General features: G+C 39.3%; 3 gene segments (V, D, J or C); all 3 read left to right on the top strand.

Annotated features, from left to right (window-relative positions):
* Nucleotides 1-20217, top strand: part of LOC122121261 — a 140783-nt gene that overhangs the window by 24364 nt on the left and 96202 nt on the right.
* Nucleotides 11201-12333, top strand: LOC122121250. The segment is given in 2 exon segments: nucleotides 11201-11308; nucleotides 11696-12333. Coding segments are annotated over 2 exon segments (399 nt in total).
* On the top strand, nucleotides 15538-18414 carry LOC122121254. The segment is given in 3 exon segments: nucleotides 15538-15605; nucleotides 15831-15983; nucleotides 18227-18414. Coding segments are annotated over 3 exon segments (390 nt in total).

Consider the following 20217-nt stretch of genomic DNA (forward strand, 5'->3'; position numbering starts at 1 on the left):
CCACATAGAGCTCCCCTATGACCCAGCAGTCCCACTTTTGGGCATTTACCCAAATGTTTACAAACAAGACCACACTAAAGCTACCAGCACAACCATGTTTATTGCAGCATTATTTACCATAGCTAAGATATGGAACCAACCCAGATGCCCCTCAGTAGATGAATGGATCAAGAAAATGTGGTATATATACCCAATGGAATTCTATGCCTCCATCAGAAAGAATGACATTGCCCCATTTGTTAGGAAATGGAAAGACTTGGAAAAAATTATATTAAGTGAAGTAAGCCAAGCCCAAAGAAACATAGGTCCCATGATTTCCCTTATTTGCAATATCTAGTATATGTCTGAGTCAAGCAGAAAAGGTCAGATTAGGTGCTGTTAGGAACATGAACCCTAAGATATGTATTTTAAATGTTTTTTTTTCTTTCATGCATTTGTTTCTAAAGCAATTATAAGATTATTTCTTTGTCGTTTTGTATGTCCCTCCCCCACAGTATAACCCCTGCTTTCACTCTATTTGATGTCGTTATAATTGGTGGAGGGGAAGGGGAAAAACAAGTCGTTTAAATAAGGATACAGGTGGACCTGTTGCAACCATGAGAAGTACAAGTTGTCATGTGGAAAAGGAACTTTACAACTTGATTGGGGGGAGGATTGGCTGGGGAAGGAGGGAGGATGGGAAGGGATGGGAAGGGCAAACAAAGGAGGAGGCTACAATGCTTGATAAGAAATGTACTCACTATCTTGCCCATGTAATTGTAACCCCTCTGTACAGTATTTTCACAATAAAAAAATAAAAATAAAATAAAAATATACGTTTAAGAACCTTGTGGAGTCATTTACTAGGTATAGCTACATAGTGTCCCATATTTTATCTATATTTATCAGAGTAATTAGAAATGACTTCCATATGTCCTACAGACATTCTGAGAGTCATAAATTCACATTTAGTAATTAACATGCATTCTTACACATAGAAATGTATATGGAAGGGAGGTGTTGGATTGGGAGGGATGGTTCAGAATGATGAAAGACTGATTGGTAAAGATGAATTGTATTTATCACCTTGTATTTTTAGTACATTTTGTACAATTAGTGATAGATATTAAAAATAGAATAAAGACAAGAGAGGTGTATGGAGTTCTCACTTGTCCACACTCTCACCTCTGTCCTTGTTCCTTGCATATTGTGGATCAATAGGATTGAGTCCCTTCCACCTCCCAGTCTTATATGTGATTAGAAGAGGTCTCATCCCATTCAGAATAAAAACAGGAAAGCAGAGAGGGAGAGGAGTGCTGGGAAATGTTTTTCCTGAAGATACTATGCTGTTGGGAGCCCACAGCTGATGACCCAGTGAAGTCATCGCCCAACTCTCAGAATATATGCAGTAGGGCATTGCCCAAGACCAGGTACACACATGTCTCTTCCTCTTAGCAACTTGTAACCATAGCAAGAGTTTCAGCAAGTCTCTGTTCATGGAAAATGAGATGTTTTCATAAAATATTTAAAGGTCCATTCTCAAATTGAAACATTTCTTGAAAAGGAAGCAAACACAACTAAACATGTATGTAGTATTATTTTCTTTCCTACTCAGAATGTGTCCAGAATTCAGGATCAACCAGAGCATCCCTGAGAGCATGTTACCAATACAATATTACAAGACCACTTCATATGTACTTTGTGTGAATCTGCCTTACAGCAAGTTATCATGTCATCACTGTAAGGTTAAGAAGTTGTATTTAGAAGAAGAAGAGTATCCCAGGTAGAGAGATGCTTTTTACTCCTCAATTAGCCTATTAAGAGCACTTCTATTTAAACCACATTTCTCTTGCTCTCTCTCTCACACACACCTGTGTGCACACACACACAAACATGACACACCTGTGTCAGTCCTTTTCTTTAACGAAGTAACTGACCTAAACTCTGAATAAAGAAGAGTTGGTTTAACTCACAGTTTTAGATGCAGAAAGTCCCCGATGCTGAATCTTAACCTGTCTGTTCTCTTGTGAGGCCTGTCTTGCAAATGGTACAAGATGTTGTGTTAATAAAGAGGGAACCAGTTATAATTTGAGCTGGCCAAGAATATGCCTGTCTCCATTTGATAACAGGTGACTATTATGAGAACTGCCTCACTGCATGAGAGTATCTTTAACCCTCTGGTGAGCAGTGGTATAACCTCCAATCCCATAATATAATCACTTCTCACAAGTCACCTCTTCCATTGGCCAGGTTCATCCATTGGGGCAGCAGTACAAACATCCTGCATGTGCTCTTCCTCCCTTCAGGTGAAGCAGAGACTAAAATCTCTGAGACAAATAAACAGACACTGGTTAAATTAAATTAAGACTGGAGACATTTGGAGATTTTCTCTTAATTTAAGATAATCACAATTATATATGTATATAGATATATAGATTTATATCATTTCAAGTAGTTACACAAAGTGGTCTCCACTAAGTATGTCAATTTATAGGTACAATATATTTTGATCCTCTCACCCTTCGGTTACTCTCCAGAGGAAACTTTAAGAAATCCTTTGATTAATTTGCTGTACAAATTCATTGTGGAAGAATGACGGGATATTTAGTGAATTTAAAAAACTGTTACATTGAATTCATACTTTCAAGTGTAATCATTTCTACCATTAGGTTAAAAGACCATTAGGGTACTTACTACCTGTAAGAGAAAATTTTATTATGCTTGTCAATTCTATATTCTTACATCTTAATATGAAGATCCTGGAAAATAGAGGTGCTAACATTTGTAGCTAGCATCCCTAAGAGATAACTTGGTAACTCTGGTGTGCCTCATCATCTACCTCAACTCTGTGCTTTTATTGGTCAACTATTTTGAGAATCAATTCCAGATATTATCAGTGGAGTCCTTCTTTCCATGCTACAGACATCTTGGATTTTATTGGTTATCACCAGTATTTTGATTCTCGGGGGGGGGGAAACTCCCAGTCTATTAAAAATGGAATTAGTTTTGGGTCACCACAACAACACACACAAATTTATGACCACACCCATACCTACTGCATAGCAATCCGTACTTTAAGCAGCTAACAAGGATCCATACAAGGTTTTAGAAATTAGGCTGTAAGAGAAGTCTATTTTTGCTAACTAGATCTTCAATTGGCAAAATTATTTAGACACACACAAATATTTATCCATTATATGATCTCAGGCCTGAGAATAATAATGATATTTAGAAATTTGAGGATATATCAAGATTAAATATTATTCAAAATATTGCCTACAATCCCCAAAAGTGGGAGAAGTAGATTCAAGTTGAGGTTTTACTGGCCAATTGTTATCAAGGAGCTATCTCAAGAGAAATCTAGGCATTGGGGTAATCTCCTATAGTCATGGTTACCAAGGCAGTACAGATAGGTGGAACATGGCCTTATCTGTATCTTCTAAACAAGACTAAAATGAAAAAGTTTAGGAGTAGTGCTCATTTTAGAGGACTTGCTTAGCCACCCCAAAACAGTGTTGAATATTCAGAATACAAACTCTTCAAAAATATGTTTCCTTGTTGGATATTTTGTGACCAGAATTTCTCTATGTACCTTGACCTCTAGATGTTGTTCATGATCTCTATGATTCTCTGCCTCTTTAGTCACTGAGGAAGATCAAACAAAATCCAATTTAGAGGCAAACAGAGTGACCTGCAGCAAAACAGTTAAAGGAGCTCCAGCAGGATCATCACCAATTAAAAGCATGAATAGTTGATATATATAAGTGTTAGCAGTTGTGTACCAGTGGTTCGTTGCATAGTGTTTTTATTAAAAACCAATTGCATAACTACGGATATTTAAAAAACAACGGGGAAAAGGAAAAATAAAAAAGTCTGCAAAATATATGAATATGTAGAATATATTGTAATTCACGTATGGAAACATGTAAGGAAGAGTTAGCATTCACTTTATCCATATTATAGTAATGTATGATGTAATATACAATAATATATAGCAATGTATAAGCAGAGAAATAAAAATGATATTTTAATAGGTAGTACCGATTTAACAAATATGAGTAATTCACAGTTACCAAATAGGCATACGTATACATTTATTGGTATGTGTTTATACGGGTCATCTATAAAACATGTGCCTAGATTTATATATTTATTATGTGCATATATACATCTATATGTACATATAGACGTGTGCATATATACATATAAATGTCCACATGTGGCTGCATAAACAGCTACATGCAGCTACAATACACATACTAAGAAATTATCAGGGATCCAATGAAACATAGTTTATCCTTTCCAGAGACTGTCTTAAAGAATGACATGTAAGTTAGGGAAATGAAACCTAAGATATGTATTTAAATGTTTTTTTTTTCTTTCATGGGATTTCTTCTAACACATTTATAAGATTATTTCTTTGTTGCTTTGTATGTCCCTCCCCCACAGTATAACCCATGCTTTCACTGTATTTGATGTCGGTATAATTTGGGGAGGGGAAGGGGAAAATTAAATCGTTTAATTAGGGATTCAGGTGGACCTATTGCAACAATGAGATGTACAAGTCGATGTGTCGAAAAGGAAACTTACAACTTTGGTGTGGGGGAAGGGAGGGAGGATTTGGTGGGGGTGTGGTGGAGGATGAGAAGGGATGGGAAGGGGAAACAAACGAGGAGGCTACAATGCTTGATAAGAAATGTACTCATTATCTTACTCATATAAATGTAACCTGTCTGTACAATATTTTTACAAAAAAAAAGAAAGACATGTAAGAACACATAGCATGTAGACTTTGAGGAAACCATGTATATATGGCTCAATAATCTTCTTTCTATACTCATTATTCTCTTTGAAATTTTAAGGAAACAGAAAAAAATCTGATGATCTTTTTTGATGGTTCACTTGGTTGGATTGCTTGGAGATGAAAAAATATACTTCTGGACCTGGCTGTGAGAGATTCTCTAGAGAGAATTGACTGAGAGAGAAGACCCACCCTATTATACACAGCCCCTTCCAAAAGGCTGAGATCTCATCAAATAAAAGGGGAAGAAATATGTAGCCACCAAGTAGAACATTTCCTCTGTTTCTTCAGTCCCATGTTGTGAGCTTCACCAAATTCTGCCCACATGGTAGACTAGACTTTATGATCTAAGAGTTGCAATCATGTACTCTGCCCTTTATATTGTTTTTACTGAGGTCTTAGCCACAACAAGGGAAATCTAAGTAACACATCTTCATAACTTAGGCCCTAGCTTACTTTCTAACCAATGAGGGAAGATGAATTAGGCACCAGAAGCATTTGGGGTCCCAGTCACTGAAATGAGAGAAATGGCTATTATTTGTAGTGGGAATAATATGTTGAGGTAGATTTTTTAAAGTCAGAGTTTAAATGTGGGAATGTATGTATTAGTGAAGCAAAGTCATTAAACATGAATCAGTCCATGAACTCACAGACTGGATTTATCCTCAGGAGTGTGAGATGTGGATGTAAACAGCACAAGAGAGCTGCAGGCCAGGAGGTGGATTCTGAGCACTCATGACTGGGTGCTATAATCTCAAAGCAGGAGGAAAGGGACAGCTCTTCTCTGCAAGTGATAACTGAACAGAGAGACCCAGGAGACAGGGTTCATCCTACTGCCTTCATCTTCAAATCCACTCTTGGAAAGATTTCTAGAACTTCTGCCTTAAGACTTCTCAATAGTTTGTGAATAAATCCATATCCTAAGATAAATCATCTTGTGCTGAGCGCACTTGACAACTGTGATTAAGAATAGTGATAAATCCACAGGGAGAGCAACAGGCTCCTTTTTCTATTAATTAGAATACTTTCCCAGCAGACAGAGTCCAGGAAGCCAACATTAGTTACCTTGCAAGCCATCAGTACTCAAGCCACATAAGCACAAGGTGAGTCATTGGTTCTCCACACCTGTACTACTGTCATACAACAAATAGTGATAAATTTTTCTTCACCACTTTAGCCCTCCATATGCAGTCAGTGATTCATATTTAGTAAATTACCAGGGTTTGGCATGGAGAGATTTGGGGATCTCTGTGCAGCTTAGGCCTCTTGTTTCTCTACCTTATCCTGTGTGGACTTAGTAGCTCTTATTCTTCAAGTTATCATTGGCAAACCACTGACACACACACAAACACACACCCACATATACACACTCAGATACAGACAGACAGATACACACACAAATCTACCATCTTATCTGAATTTAATCCATAGAAATGTTAAGAGTTTATAACTCTACCTGAAAAAAGAATCCTGGGGTTCATTTAGCTTAGCATCATCTTAGATGGTCATATGTACATAGTTTTTGAGCTTTTCTGCTTTTTATATAAAATTATCCTAGATGTATACTAATTATTGCAAATGAGGGAAACCTGAATCTTAAGATATGGACACAGAGAACTTTCTTTGTTGTTTTTAATGTAATGTTTGATTTTTTTGTTTCTTTTGTATGTTCTTCCCCTCTATGGTATATCCCCTGTTTTCACTGTAGTAATTTTGGTACCCTGAAACTTGTATATACATTTGTATAATTTGGGGAAGTGAAAGGGAATAACAAAATGCTGAAACAAGGACACAGGATGACCCTTTGCAACGATGATACCCACAAGACTCTATATTGGAAATGAACTTTACAACTTTGGGTGGGGAGGTGTGAGGGAGGTAGGGAATGGAAGGGATAGTGGGAGAACAACAAAGGAGGGAGTAACAATGCTTGACAAGAAATGTACTCATTACCTTACTCATGTAAATGTAACCATTTGTACAGCATCTTTGCAATAAAGTAAAATTAAAAATTAACTAATAATAATAAAGAAATAGAATCCTGGTTCTAAAGCATGTAATGTTAGAATAATACCACTAGATGGTAGAGAAACCCCACAAAATATATTAAAAGAGCTATCTAGCTTAGTAATCTAGGGAAACCACAGAGTTAGTGTTTTAATCATCAACTTTCTCTAGCCTTGGGTATTTGACTAGGACCAGGGACACTCAGAAGGAGCTGTCAGCAGGCTGAATTGTGGGGGAAAGTCTTCTGTTTTTGGAATTTACAGACTGGAAGCTTGGCTTTGCCTCTATTTCCTGCCTCATTTATCAGCAAAGGCCATCTTTTAAGGATTGATTCATGTCCTCTGAGATATGTGTCCTTGGAGAAGTCTGTAACAGTGAGTGAGGTGATGTGAGGTCCCTGAAACTGTAGCAAGTCCTGTAGTGCTAGTGTCTAGAGGAGATGTGGCACTGGATGGCTTTGTTTCTGTCTCTGTCACAGGCATCAAAGTCCTTGTGAGGACATTACAAGAAAGTGAACAGTCAGGAAGAGAGTTCAAAACAGATGACAGTCTAGACTACCCTTCTTCCAGAATTTTGATTTTAAAACTATTCCGTAAATTTTTCTACCAGCGCAAGATATCTGTGTTCTCCATGGCAGTGCAGGGAAACTAAGTCACCAAACCGCTCTTCCTGAGCAGGATCAGCCTTAGGAATTGACATGTAGTTTGGACATGTAGTTGCAGCCTTGCTTCTCTTCTTCCTGCTGCTGCAACCATGGTGAGGAAGCAGGACTCAGGCTCCATTCTTAGTGAGCTTTAATTAAGGAATGTTTCCTAGCAGTTGAACGTGTAATCCTGCTTAGTTTTTGGGTCAGAATCAGAAAAACATCAACTAAATGGGATGCATTACTGGTATTGTTTGTAGATGTATAGGTATTTTTTGTTCTGTAAGGAACCGAGAAGATCCTTTTTATCCCAACATTCTTTTATCGACATGGCCCTCAGCACAGACTTTATAATGCCTCTCCTGATTTTTAAATGGCATATCTACATACTCTGGGGAGTCAGGGTTGTGTCATTAATTTGGATTCACATAGCATAGAGAAGTCTATGTAGGTAAAATAAAAAAGAAGTATGTTTGTATACATTTGTGCATTTCATTTATTTATTTTTATTATAATAGTTTTCATTGTAGAGATGCTTCATCTCCTTGGTTAAGCTTATATATTTTTACTTTTGAGGAAATAATTTCATAATTTCAGTTTTCCCCATTTAGTATGATGTTGACAATAGTTTTGCTACATATTTTTTGGGGGGGACTGAGGTAATTTTTTTCTATCCCTGGTCAATTGAGACATATTTATCAATCACTCTTCTCCAATCCATGGCAACATTTAAACGTATTATGTGTTTATATTTTCTAGTGCTTCTCTGCAGCCAACTTGCCAAAAACAATAACCACTACTGAGCCTGTACAAGTGCACCACATCTGAGAAGAGCAGACCATCACCTGGTATGCAGTTGAGGGCAAATGTCCAGCAGGACTGATCAGCAACTTCACCATGTTCCAATCCTGAAACCCTTCCATGCCTAGTTGTGTAGCAAGGGACTGTGGTTCCTGAAGCTATACTTTGTCCTGTTTTGAGATGTATAAATTCAAATCCCGGTGTTCTACATGGCTGATGTATCTACAAGAGGCCAGTGCAAGTGCCTCATGCCTGAAAATCTACCTACACAGAAGACTGAGATCTGCTGATCCCAGTTCAAAGCCAACCAAGGAAAGGAGGGTGCAAGAGACTCTCCTCAAGTTAACCAACAATAACAGAAATGGAGATGTGGCTCAGGTGGAAGAGTGTTGACCTTGAGTACAAAAGCTCAGGGCCATGGCCCACACCCTGAGTTCAAGTCCCAAGACATACACACACACACACACACACACACACACACACCCATACAAACACACACATAGTAAAAATAATGCACAAAAATGTCGTCATATATGATTCTTCTTATGATTGGTGATCCTTGGGGCAGGGGAAATCAAAGAGTAATATTTCAGTATTTCTTTTGAGTTATATCATTTATAACCCATACACGATTGAAGTTATAACCTAATGGAAATTTACCTGTGTTAGTCATTTCCCCTTCCATGTGATTGGAATTTAATTTGAGTTTGGAACTTTCTTCCAGTTTTGGTATCTCAAAGAGTATGCTCATTCTCTTTGCATAAGCAAGCAGCAAAGGAATAAATGAAATAATTTACAAATAACATATTTATAAGATAATTTCTTTGTATGTCCCTCCCCTAAGGTGTAACCCATGTTTTCACTGTATTTGGTGTTGGTATAATTTAGGGAGCGGAAGGGAAAAAACAAATCCTTTAAATAGGGATACAGGTGGCTCCACTGCAATAATGAGATGTACAAGATGTTTTGTCAAAAAATGAACTTTACAACTTTGGTGCTGAGGGGGAATAAGGCGGGTGGGTAGGATGGGGGGAAAGTGGAGAAGAAGGGAATAGATGGGAAGAGGAAACAAAGGAGGAGGCAACAATGTTTGATAAGAAATGTACTCATTACCTTGCTCATATAATTGTAACCCCTCTGTATGGTATTTAAAAAACATTTAAAAATAATATATACCACATATATGGTATATATGTGCACATCAGACGGAAACTAGGAGGACAACAGAGAAACAGAGGGAAACAAGGGATAAAATATAATAGTGGGACCTATCAGCTGCGCTGGACATTGATCCTAACGAACTAAGCAACTCAATGGAAGCAATGGGAGGGAGGGAATGAGCAGGAAAGAGGGAAAAGCTGACACTAAGCAAAAGGAAAGAAATGTATATATCATCTCATGTGGAAGAAATAACTGTACTGTCAGAGCTCATAGAATTAACAAACTTTATGAACCATGATAAAGATAATTTACCCCACGAAGGTTAGAATGTGTTTGTGACTATGTTTCACTTACTTTGTGACTATAAGTATCACTTACTTTGTGATTATAAGGATCATAATCCTGTGAAATTTGTGAAATTTATGCAATCAATTAATCACAATAAAAATTGCTATGAAATAAGTTTAATAGAAGAAACTTTTTGTGTAACCATAAGAAAATGTCACAAACAGTGGCCAATAGCAACAGATATGTATGTTCTTCAGGCTCTGGATGGTGTAAGTGGAATATGAATTCCTCTGTACAACTCTGAACTAGCATTCAGTTTCTTAGTAGCTTATGATGAACCTTAAGAGAAGACTTAACCTTGAGTGTTTGTTATATTGAGACATGAATACAGCTCTTGCTGGATCATGCTATGAGGTGTGGAGTCCTGGCTGTGGCTGCCCACATGGAATGCAGGCAGGACAAGGAGGGTCTAATACAGAGTTAATAACTTTTCCAGGAGCAGACTCTGTAGCAAGATTAAAAAATAAATGTTGTAATAGTCTCACTAACTAACTGAAAGTAACTGGCATTCTTGTCCATTCTGTCTTATAGAAGAGAGAGAAATATTAAGAATGCTGTTGTTAGTCTGGTGAAGAGTTATGCTGAAGAAGTGTCATTCCATATTTACTGATTAGAAATGTTATTAGTTCACCCTCTGTAAGGAGGATTTTAAAATCTGGGTTATTTTGGTTTGACACAAGTAATCATAAGAACTTAATTTATTAAGTCCTCTATGAAGAACCTTATTTTTTATCACTTGTAGGGATTGAACTTAGGACCTGGGTGCTGATCCTGAGCTCTTTTGTCCAAAGTTAACACTCTACCACTTCCAGCCATAGCACCACTTCCAATTTGTGAATGATTAATTGGAGATAAGAGTCAAAAGGGGAACTTTCAGTCTGGACTGGCTTTGAACCATGTATTCAGAACTCAGCCTCCACAGACATGAGCTACCAGTGTCTGGCTTATGAAGAACATCTCTAACAGTTGTTGAATACTTGCTAATCATAAGTTAACTTTGTTTCAGTGATGTCAGATCAACTCAAGTATGTATTTGATTTCCTAACCTAGTTGTAACCACAGTGGTATTGGATAGAAGTGTTGAGAAACAATGGCAAATGAAGTCTGTGTACAGTATCTTTCTCTAGAATAACCAGAAGAGGGCCAATCAAATTGACCCTTCACCAACACTCTCCTGGACACACATTTCATTGAATTGGGCCTCTAGTGTTTTAAGTTGACAGGGTCAAGTACACCACATCCTCCCTGCAGATCCAGGCATCAGGGGAGAGGGGTCCTTCTACCCACTGCTGGAGCCAGCCTGGTATTTGAGGGTCTTTTCTCCAAACACAGAAGAAATTTAAGTCACTTTCTTCACCAGAGAGATGCCCTTGCCCTCTGCTTTGTTCTTCTCACATTGCTGCACCCACCTGCTGATTTGCATAGTGCTTCCCAAGGAGGACTTTCCAGCCCTAGTTTGACATAAAGGCTCATCTTGTCCTTGACTTCACTGGTCAAATCTCCTGGATTGCCAGCTAAAATGAGGCTCTGTTCTTGGGTTCTGGGTCTCCTAATGCTCTGGATCACTGGTAAGGGCAAAGGGAGATGAGGATGGAAAAGGGGGTTGAGGGTGAGCCTTCAGGGCCACCGCTTCTTGTTTGTATTCTGTTCATGGGTTAGATGCACAGAACTTGTCCTCTAGAATGGGGCAGGTGAAGTTAATTATATGAGAGTAATGAACATTCTAGATGGAACCAGTTCCTGAGCTTTGTTGACAATTATGAGGATTATGTAGTGGGTAGTATACATAAGATCTAGAAACTCATTTTTGCTTTTTAATATTTATATGTTTTCAAATATTAAATGGTTTTAGGATAGAAGGAAAAACCATGAAAAGGATTGGGAATTAATATATAACCACAGAAAAAATTATATACCACATATAACGTTGTACTTTTCATTTATTTTAATTTCAGGGTCCAGAGGCGATATTTTAATGACTCAGACTCCACTCTCCCTGGCTGTCACCCTGGGAGAGACGGTCTCCCTCTCCTGCAGGTCTAGTGAGAGCCTCACAGATAACAATGGAAATAGTGTTCTATTCTGGTACTTGCAGAAACCTGGCCAGTCTCCAAAACTGCTGATCTATGGGGCTTCCTATCGAGCACCTGGGGTCCCAGACAGATTCAGTGGCAGTGGGTCAGACACAGATTTCACACTGCAAATCAGCAGGGTGGAAGCTGAAGATATTGGGGTTTATTACTGCATGCAAGCTATAGATACTCCTCCCACAGTGATACAGTCCTTAACAAAAACATCTCTGTAGGGCTTGGCCCAGCTGTCCTATTTCAAAGCTTGTCTGGGGAACAGCATAGCACATTCTCTGAACTGAAGCAGTAGTCTGAGTTTGGAGGACTTGACAGAAGATGTCATACCAGAGACTTTGTCCAAGTGGGATCTTGGATTACTTGAAGCTTAGATGGACTTCCAGAACCAGAATTTATAATGTTACTACAGAAGTCAATTTATCACTTATTACCAAATGTGAAAGACAAAGCCAAAAACATCTACCACCAGCATGCCATTTCTGTAGTTTGGAGAGAATTACAGAGTCAAATCCCATGCAACATCACTCAAGAAGCAGTAGTACCTAGGAATTGAAGAATGAGTCACAAGCTAGGCTTAAAATGAGATGGATTTTTAAAAATAGGAATGTTACTGAATATCACCAAATAAATAGAATATGTTTGTTAAATATAAAGCAAATTAATTATATGACTCAGATGTTACAACCTTGCTGTTTAATCAACACATGTTTTTTTTTAGGGTGGGGAGTAGGGTTTGGGGCCTGAACTCTGGGCCTGGGTACTGTCCCTCAGCTCTTCAGCTCAAGGCTAGCGCTCTACCACTTGAGCCACAGCACCACTTCCGGCTTTTTTCTTTTTGCTTATGTGGTGCTCAGGAATCGAACCCAGGGCCTCCGGCATGCAAGGCAAGTGCTCCACCAATGAGCCACCTTCCCACCCTCAACTCATGATTCTGAAAGTTCCATTATTTTTTAAAATTGTGAAAATACTATACATAGGGGTTACAATTACATGAGCAAGATAATGAGAACTTTTCTTATCAAGCATTTTTACCACAACCTTTGCTTCCTCTTACCATCCCTTCCCTCCCATCTTCCCCCCAGACCATAGTTACAAAGCTCATTTTTTGACATAACATCTTCTACATCTCATTGTTGCAATGGGTCCCCCTATATCCCTATTTAAAAAATTTGTTTTTTCCCTTCCACTCTGCAATTTATACCGACATCAAATACAGTGAAAACAGGGGTCTCCTTGCCACAGACCCATTTTTTTTTTAAACAAAGTTACAAATTGAAGTATGACTTTTCATAAAGCTATGTTCCATGTCCGTTTCCTACAATCCTCCTCTAATAGAGGCCATTTGTCACCTGCCTCTTAGAGGTAAGAACAATATGTCCTTCCCTTCCAAAAACCTACCATTAGATGGCAAACAAGCCTCACAATGAGCAAAGGCTTCCTCTGAGACTTGAGTGTGTATTGGATTTTCTCTCAGAAAGTGCACAGACCACTCAGACATCCAAAGTAGACCCCTGATATTTCCCTCAGCACAAGCATCATCTTAGGAAAGGACCATCCTTACCAGTTTCTCTATTACATTTAAGTTCTCCTAATCCCTCTGTCACTGATAGATCTAAAATATCTCAACTTCCCCTGGTGGTAAAACATGAAATAGCCTCATAGCCACAGCTATGCTGGGAGAAGTTCTATACTTACTGAGTCCCAAACAGACAGAAAACATTTATAAAATTATCCACTGACTATATCATGAGCTTTACTAGGGAAGCATTTGAATATTTCAAAGAACCACAAACCACACTGAGAGTTGGTTTTAGTGCCAGGGGAAGACAATACTATTGAACAAATGCTATTTCTGGCAATGTGCCCTCTCTGCTCCTGCCAACACCACTCCATGAAGCAAGGCTATGTCAGGTGAGACAGGGCTTATCCATGTGTGTCCTGATTGACCTGAAACTCTCCATATTCCTTCCTGTGTCTCCCTGAGTGATTAGGATTACACATAGGCAGTGTCTGTGGTAGAAGCAGTCCTTTCATCTCAAATAGCTTATTTGTGTATTTCACAGGATGTCACTATCTATCAATCTTACACCTTACATCTTAAATAAGAATCCTACTTTTAAACAGAACTTTGAAAGCATTTTAGGAAAATGAATAAACAGAAAACACTCTGCCCTTGTTTACATGGCAGCTAGCCTGTGAGACATCAGTGACACAGTGACCTGAGATCCCTGTGTGCAGATCAGCTTCTTACTCTATGCTCACAACAGATCTTTTTTTTAAATAAGTTTTTTTATTGTGAAAATACTGTACAGAGGGTTTACAATCACATGAGCAATGTAATGAGTACATTTCTTATCAAGCATTGTTGCCTCCTCCTACCATCTCTGCCCTCCCATCTTGACAACTACATTTCCCTCTCCCCTCCCCCATTCCACACCTAAATTGGGGCAATGTCATTCTTTCTGGTGGAGGCATAGAATTCTATTATGTATATATACCACATTTTCTTGATCCATTCATCTACTGAGGGGCATCTGGGTTAGTTCAATATTTTGGCTATGGTAAATAATGATGCAATAATCATAGTTGTGCTGGTAGCTTTAGTATGGTCTACACGAGAGATCTTTATGCTTATGATTCCTATCTGAGGCTCAGGACCAAACAGACTTTTTACACAAATTTTGAAGTGGTTGATCTCTATCCCCTTATCCACTCTTCCTTTCTCCTGAAACATAGCCATTCCTAAAATGTCTTAGTCTCAAACAAGGTGTGAGGGGCTATGTGTGCTCCAGGAGTGGATGTTTATCAAAGGACAGGTCCACCTTCAAAGTTCTTCTCATTAAACGCAGGTAAATAGAAAAGCATGAGTTTTACAATTCCATCATAGCAGGTTTGGCTTCAGAAGTAAGAGATTTCAGGCCACAGAAACATCATCACCAGGGTAGAATGGTGAATCTCTCAAATCCAGATCCACATGAAGTGCATTTAGTGAAGGTGCTGAAGAGAACTCTGACTTTGGCAGTGACATTCCCTGTGTGTGAGCTTCTGACTTTGAGGAGCAGTGTTATTTTGTGTGCCTGCAGCAGCTGCTTGGACTCACAATGATGGGAGGTTGATTCACTGTCATGTAAATGTCCTGCTAGTGGCTCCCCAGATGTGACCGCCTGCACTAGGGTGGACAGTGTCCCCACATGCTGGTCCTGATGTGGGAGCCTTCCTCACTGTGCTCTGCCTTCACTGTCTGTGGCAGTTTTTCCTTGCTTCCCATGCTAAGGATGTCTTCTCCATTCCCTGTGGCTTCATTGCCTTGCTCACCCTTTACTGTGTTTCCTTTCCTCAAATCTGACCCTGCTGGGACCACAAGTTCTAGCCTAGTTACTAAAAAATTCTGTTTAGAAACTGGAAGAGATGATAGTGTAAGAACATGAAGGTTTATGAAACAGAAGAGACTGAAGTAGATGTGAGTTCTTGGTTTAGGGGACAACTTATTTTTGAGGGGGTCTTTTGGGGCTATTGATAGGAGACAGGAATGTTACCTGAGAGATTTGGAGACTGCTAGCTCACAAATTCAGGAAGATCACAGAGCTACATATGTAGCCATGTCTTTTAAATCTTTCCAACCCTGCTGGTTTTCATGTGCCCTGAGCACAGCCCACTGCCCTAAGAACTCCTTGATAAGCTGTTCATACCCGATGCAGGAGAAGGTTCCACTCAGCAAACAGCTTGGACATGAAGGCCTCTGTTCAGCTCCTGGGGCTCCTGCTGCTCTGGCTCCCAGGTAAGGAAGGACAATGCTGGCATTTCTCATATGGTGTTAACAGAGCAGCTTGAGGCTTCATGGAAGTACTTAGATAATATAGTTTATTTGTCAAGTGCCCTTTATGATGTCCAGTTGACCCAGTTGCCATCCCTGCCTGCTTCTCTAGGAGAGAGAGTGGCCATCACTTGCAAAGCCAGATAGGTCATTGTAAATGTAAATAATTTTTTGCATTTTTACCAGCAGAGAGCATAGAAAGCTCCAAATCTCCTGATCTATTTTGCACCTACTTGGCAATCTGGGGTCCCAGGGGAAATGGAAGTGGATCTGGCACAGAGTTCACTCTCAGCATCAGCAGCCTGCAGCCTGAAGATTTTGCCACTTACTACTGTCAGCAGGGTAATTATTTACCTACCCCTATGACACCAGTCATAACAAAAACCTCTCAGGGAAGCTGAAGTGAGAGGCTAGGCTGCCTTTCAGCAAGTTAAAAAGTAATCTTTGTAAGGTTTAGGAAGTTATATTTAGAAGAAGAAGAATATCACAGGTAAAGAGATTATTTTTACTCCTCAATTAGCCTATTAACAGCACTTCTATTTAAAACATATTTCTCTCTCTCACACACACCAACACCCACACATGTGTGCACACACACACAAACGGGACACACGGTGTCAGTCCTTTTCTATAACAAAGTAGCTGACCTAAATTCTGAATAAGAAGAGTTTGATTAACTCACAGTTTTCGACGGAGAAAGTCCCTTATGTTGAATCTTCATTTGTCTGTACTCTGGTGAGGCTTGTCTTGCATGTGGTTCAATATGTTGTGTTAATAAAGAGAGAACCAGTTGTAATTTGAGCTGGCCAAGAATAAGCCTGTCTTCATTTGATAACAGGTGACTATCATGAGAACTGCCTCACTGCATGAGCGTATCTTTAACTCTCTGGTGAGCAGTGGTATATCCTCCAATCCCATAATATAATCACTTCCCACAAGTCACCCCTTCTACTGGCCAGGTTCATCCACTGGGGCATCAGTACAAACATCCTGCATGTGCTCTTCCTTCCTTCAGGTGAAGTAGAGACTGAAATCTCTGAGACAAATAAATTGAGACTAGTTAAAAAACTATAGACATTTGGAGATTTTATGTCAATTTAAGATAATCAAATTTATGTGTGTAGATATATATATACACACACATATATCATTACAAGTAGTTACATAAATTGGTCTCACCTCAGTATGTCAATTTATAAATACACATTATTTTAATCCTTTCACCATTCTATTACTCTCCAGAAGAAACTTTAAGAAATCCTTTGATTAATTTGCTATACAAATATATTGTGGAAGAATGACAAGATATTTAGTGAATTTAAAAAACTGTTACATTGAATTCATACTTTCAAGTGCAATCATTTCTCCCATTAGATTAAAAGATCATTAGGGTACTTACAACCTGCAAGAGAAAATTTTGTTATCCTTGTCAATTCTATATCCTCTATCTTAATATGAAAATCCTGGCAAATAGAGATGCAAGCATCCCTAAGAGATAACCTGGTAACTATGGTATGCCTCTTCATCTAGCTCAACTCTGTGCTTTTATTGGTCAACTGTTTTGAGAATCAGTGCTGCTGATGCTTGACACTGTGTCTTTCTCTAGACTAGATGAGGGAGGAATGGAGGACCCAGGCACAATGTCTACTCCTTTCCTAGAGTCTCTCCTGGACATAAAGCTGCATATCATTGGGCCTCTGATGCTGTTTTAGGGTGGTGAGGTGATGTGCATCCTGTTTTTCCCTCAATTCCAGATATTATCAGTGGAGTCCTTCTTTCCATGCTAAAGGCATCATGGATTTTATTGGTTGTCACCAAATATAGAACTGATCTGCTGCTACTTTGCTCAGAAGAGCAAGCCTTACCTCCCCTTGACTCTTCTCACACTATTGCCCCAACCTGGATATTTGCATATTGCTCCCTAAGCAGGACCTTCCTTTCTAAGTCTGAGATAAAGGCTCAGATCAGAACTTGCCTTGACCTGTCAAAACTCCTCATTTCAGTCCCAAAAATGAAGTCCTTGTCTCAGCTCCTGTGGCTGTTAATGCTCTGCATCCCTGGTAACAGCAAAGGAGGATGAGAAATGAGAGTGGGGTGGCAGGGTGAGATCTGAGATTCCAGTTGTGCCCTATCCATGTGTTAGATGTGCAGGTCTTGTCGTTCATGATGGGGTAAGTGAGATTTAGGTCTGCAGAAGGAGTGAAAACCTGTGTTTGCTGAGAAAAATGTTTTATGCCTAGAGACCTATTTATGCTTAAAATTATCTCTATTTTTTCACTTTAATGAGCATGGAAGATAGATGCCTTTTCCTTCTTAATTAAATCATTTAAGAGCATTTCTACTCAAATACCCCATTTCTCTCTCTCCCCCTCACACATAATCTGTATTAGTTCATTTGTAAAACAAGTTTCTTTTCATAAGCTCTGAATAAAGAGTTTTGTTTAACTCACAATTTTAGATGCAAAATGTTTTTATAAGTGAAACCATGTAATATTAATAATAGGTAATACATCAAATTAAAAATAAAAAGCATGTCTCTGTACATTTGTGTATAACCTTGCACTTCTATCTTATTCTAAATTCAGGATCAAGTGGAGATGTTGTGATGACCCTGACTCCACTCTCCCTGCCTGTCACCCTAGGAGAGCCGGCCTCCATCTCTTGCAGGTCTACTCAGAACTTTCTATACAGCAATGGAAACACATATTTGAAATGGTTCCTGCAGAAGCCAGGCCAGTCTCCACAACTCCTGATCTATGAGGTTTCCAACTGAGAATCTGGGATCTCAGAAAGATTCAGTGGCAGTGGGTCAGGCACAGATTGCACATTGAAATGTAGCAGTGTGGAAACTGAGGATGCTGAGGTGTATTACTGCTTTCAAGCTACACGTAATCCTCCCACAGTGATACATCCCTGAACTAGAACCTCTCCTCTGGCTGGGTGAGCAGCCCTCATGTGTTGCTGGTCTGGGAACCAGCAGAGAAGATTGTCTGAATGAGCTGAGGAGGAGGATATTGTGATCAATATGACTGGGTGGATATGAAGAGCACATGATAATTGGATGACTTGGAAATTATAAAGAGCAGGAGAAAATCATGAAAGGATAAAGATCAGGAGACTTTAGGTAAACAATGAGGTATCTATTGAAAAAAATATGTGTCTCTTAAGTAGTACTATAGACAATCAATGATATAAGCATCAAGTATCTTCTATGATTTTATTCCCTTCATAAGGAAACTTATAAAACTTCCATCATTCACATGGTTTTGTTCCATACATACAGTCTATGTTATGTTTTCTGTTCAGAAGCTGGAAGCCCAGTTGTACTTTGTCTAGCATCTTCTCTGTTTGTCCCCAAACCCTGCATAAATATCAAGCCCTTCACCGAGTTCTCTCACTGGTTCCTCATTGAATCAAGCTTGGGCTGATACAGTACTGGACTCTGCACACTGGTCTCTGGCCTTGTGTGTTCTGGGGATCTGGCTCTACTTGAGAGAGTAGAGTATGATGAAGTTGTGTAATAGTGTTCAGAGGTCACAGAAGTCTGAGACTGAGCCCTTGTATCTGTCTTGTATCTGTGTCTAGATTCTATTACAGTTTTATGGGTCTGAAGCGTTGTATATCTTTTAGTGTCTCTAAGACATAAAATCTCCATCACTTGATGGACAGAAACAATTGTGGAAGAGTCTGAATTTTTCTCACATGCTATGTCAACCTGGATGAAATACATCTTCCAGCTGGGTTCAGAGCTGTGGGATAGACAATTGATTTTCAAGTACCAGCATGGTTGTTCTAGTAATAAGGCTTGTGATCATGATCCCGAACTGGGCTGTCAGCCCATCAATGTAACTGTAAGAGGATCAGACACATGCATCCATGGGACCAGGCAGAGGCAGGCAAACACAGGAGAAAGAATATTGTAAGGTTTATTAGAGAAGCCGTATATCCCCCAAATGGTAACACATGGCCTCCATCACCATCCAGATAGCAAGAGGGTGTGAAGGATAGGAAGTGAGGTAAATGGGAGTTCAGGTGGGTCTGGGCAGAGAGAGGGAGGAGCCAAAGTATGGAGGGAACTCCAGGATGGGAGGGGGGCCCAGTTCTGGGTGGAGCTAAGGAATAAAGCTGAGCACTACATTAACAGTAACTACACAGAAGTATATTAAAACTCAATTTTTGGTCCTTTAGGGACCATAGGTACATTCCCAATTTTGATGAGGTAGGTGCTGAGTGAATTTGGTTTCCTTTTCAATTGATATGCATTTCTTTCTTTTGTAAAAAAAAAAAAAAGCTCTGCAGTATCTTCTGTGAGAAAAAGAAGTGAGATTGCAATATGGTGTCAGAATGTAAATGTGGATTGGGGGAGAAACAGCCCCTGTGTCCACAAAGAAGACAAATCCTCATGTGACCAACATGGGAATATAGTCAACACAAGCATTGCTGCAAGCCACGAGGCCAGGCCTCTGATTCCTGTATGCAGGGTGTGAGCCTTCTGTGGCTAGAATGACAGGAGTAGTTGTCTTCTTTGTGGGTCATAGCCTGAACGTTGAGCCACAGGCATGAGGGACCCTCCAGA

This window comes from Dipodomys spectabilis, unplaced genomic scaffold, assembly GCF_019054845.1.
Source record: "Dipodomys spectabilis isolate Male_0828 unplaced genomic scaffold, ASM1905484v1 ptg000187l, whole genome shotgun sequence".
In the NCBI taxonomy this organism is placed as follows: domain Eukaryota; kingdom Metazoa; phylum Chordata; class Mammalia; order Rodentia; family Heteromyidae; genus Dipodomys; species Dipodomys spectabilis.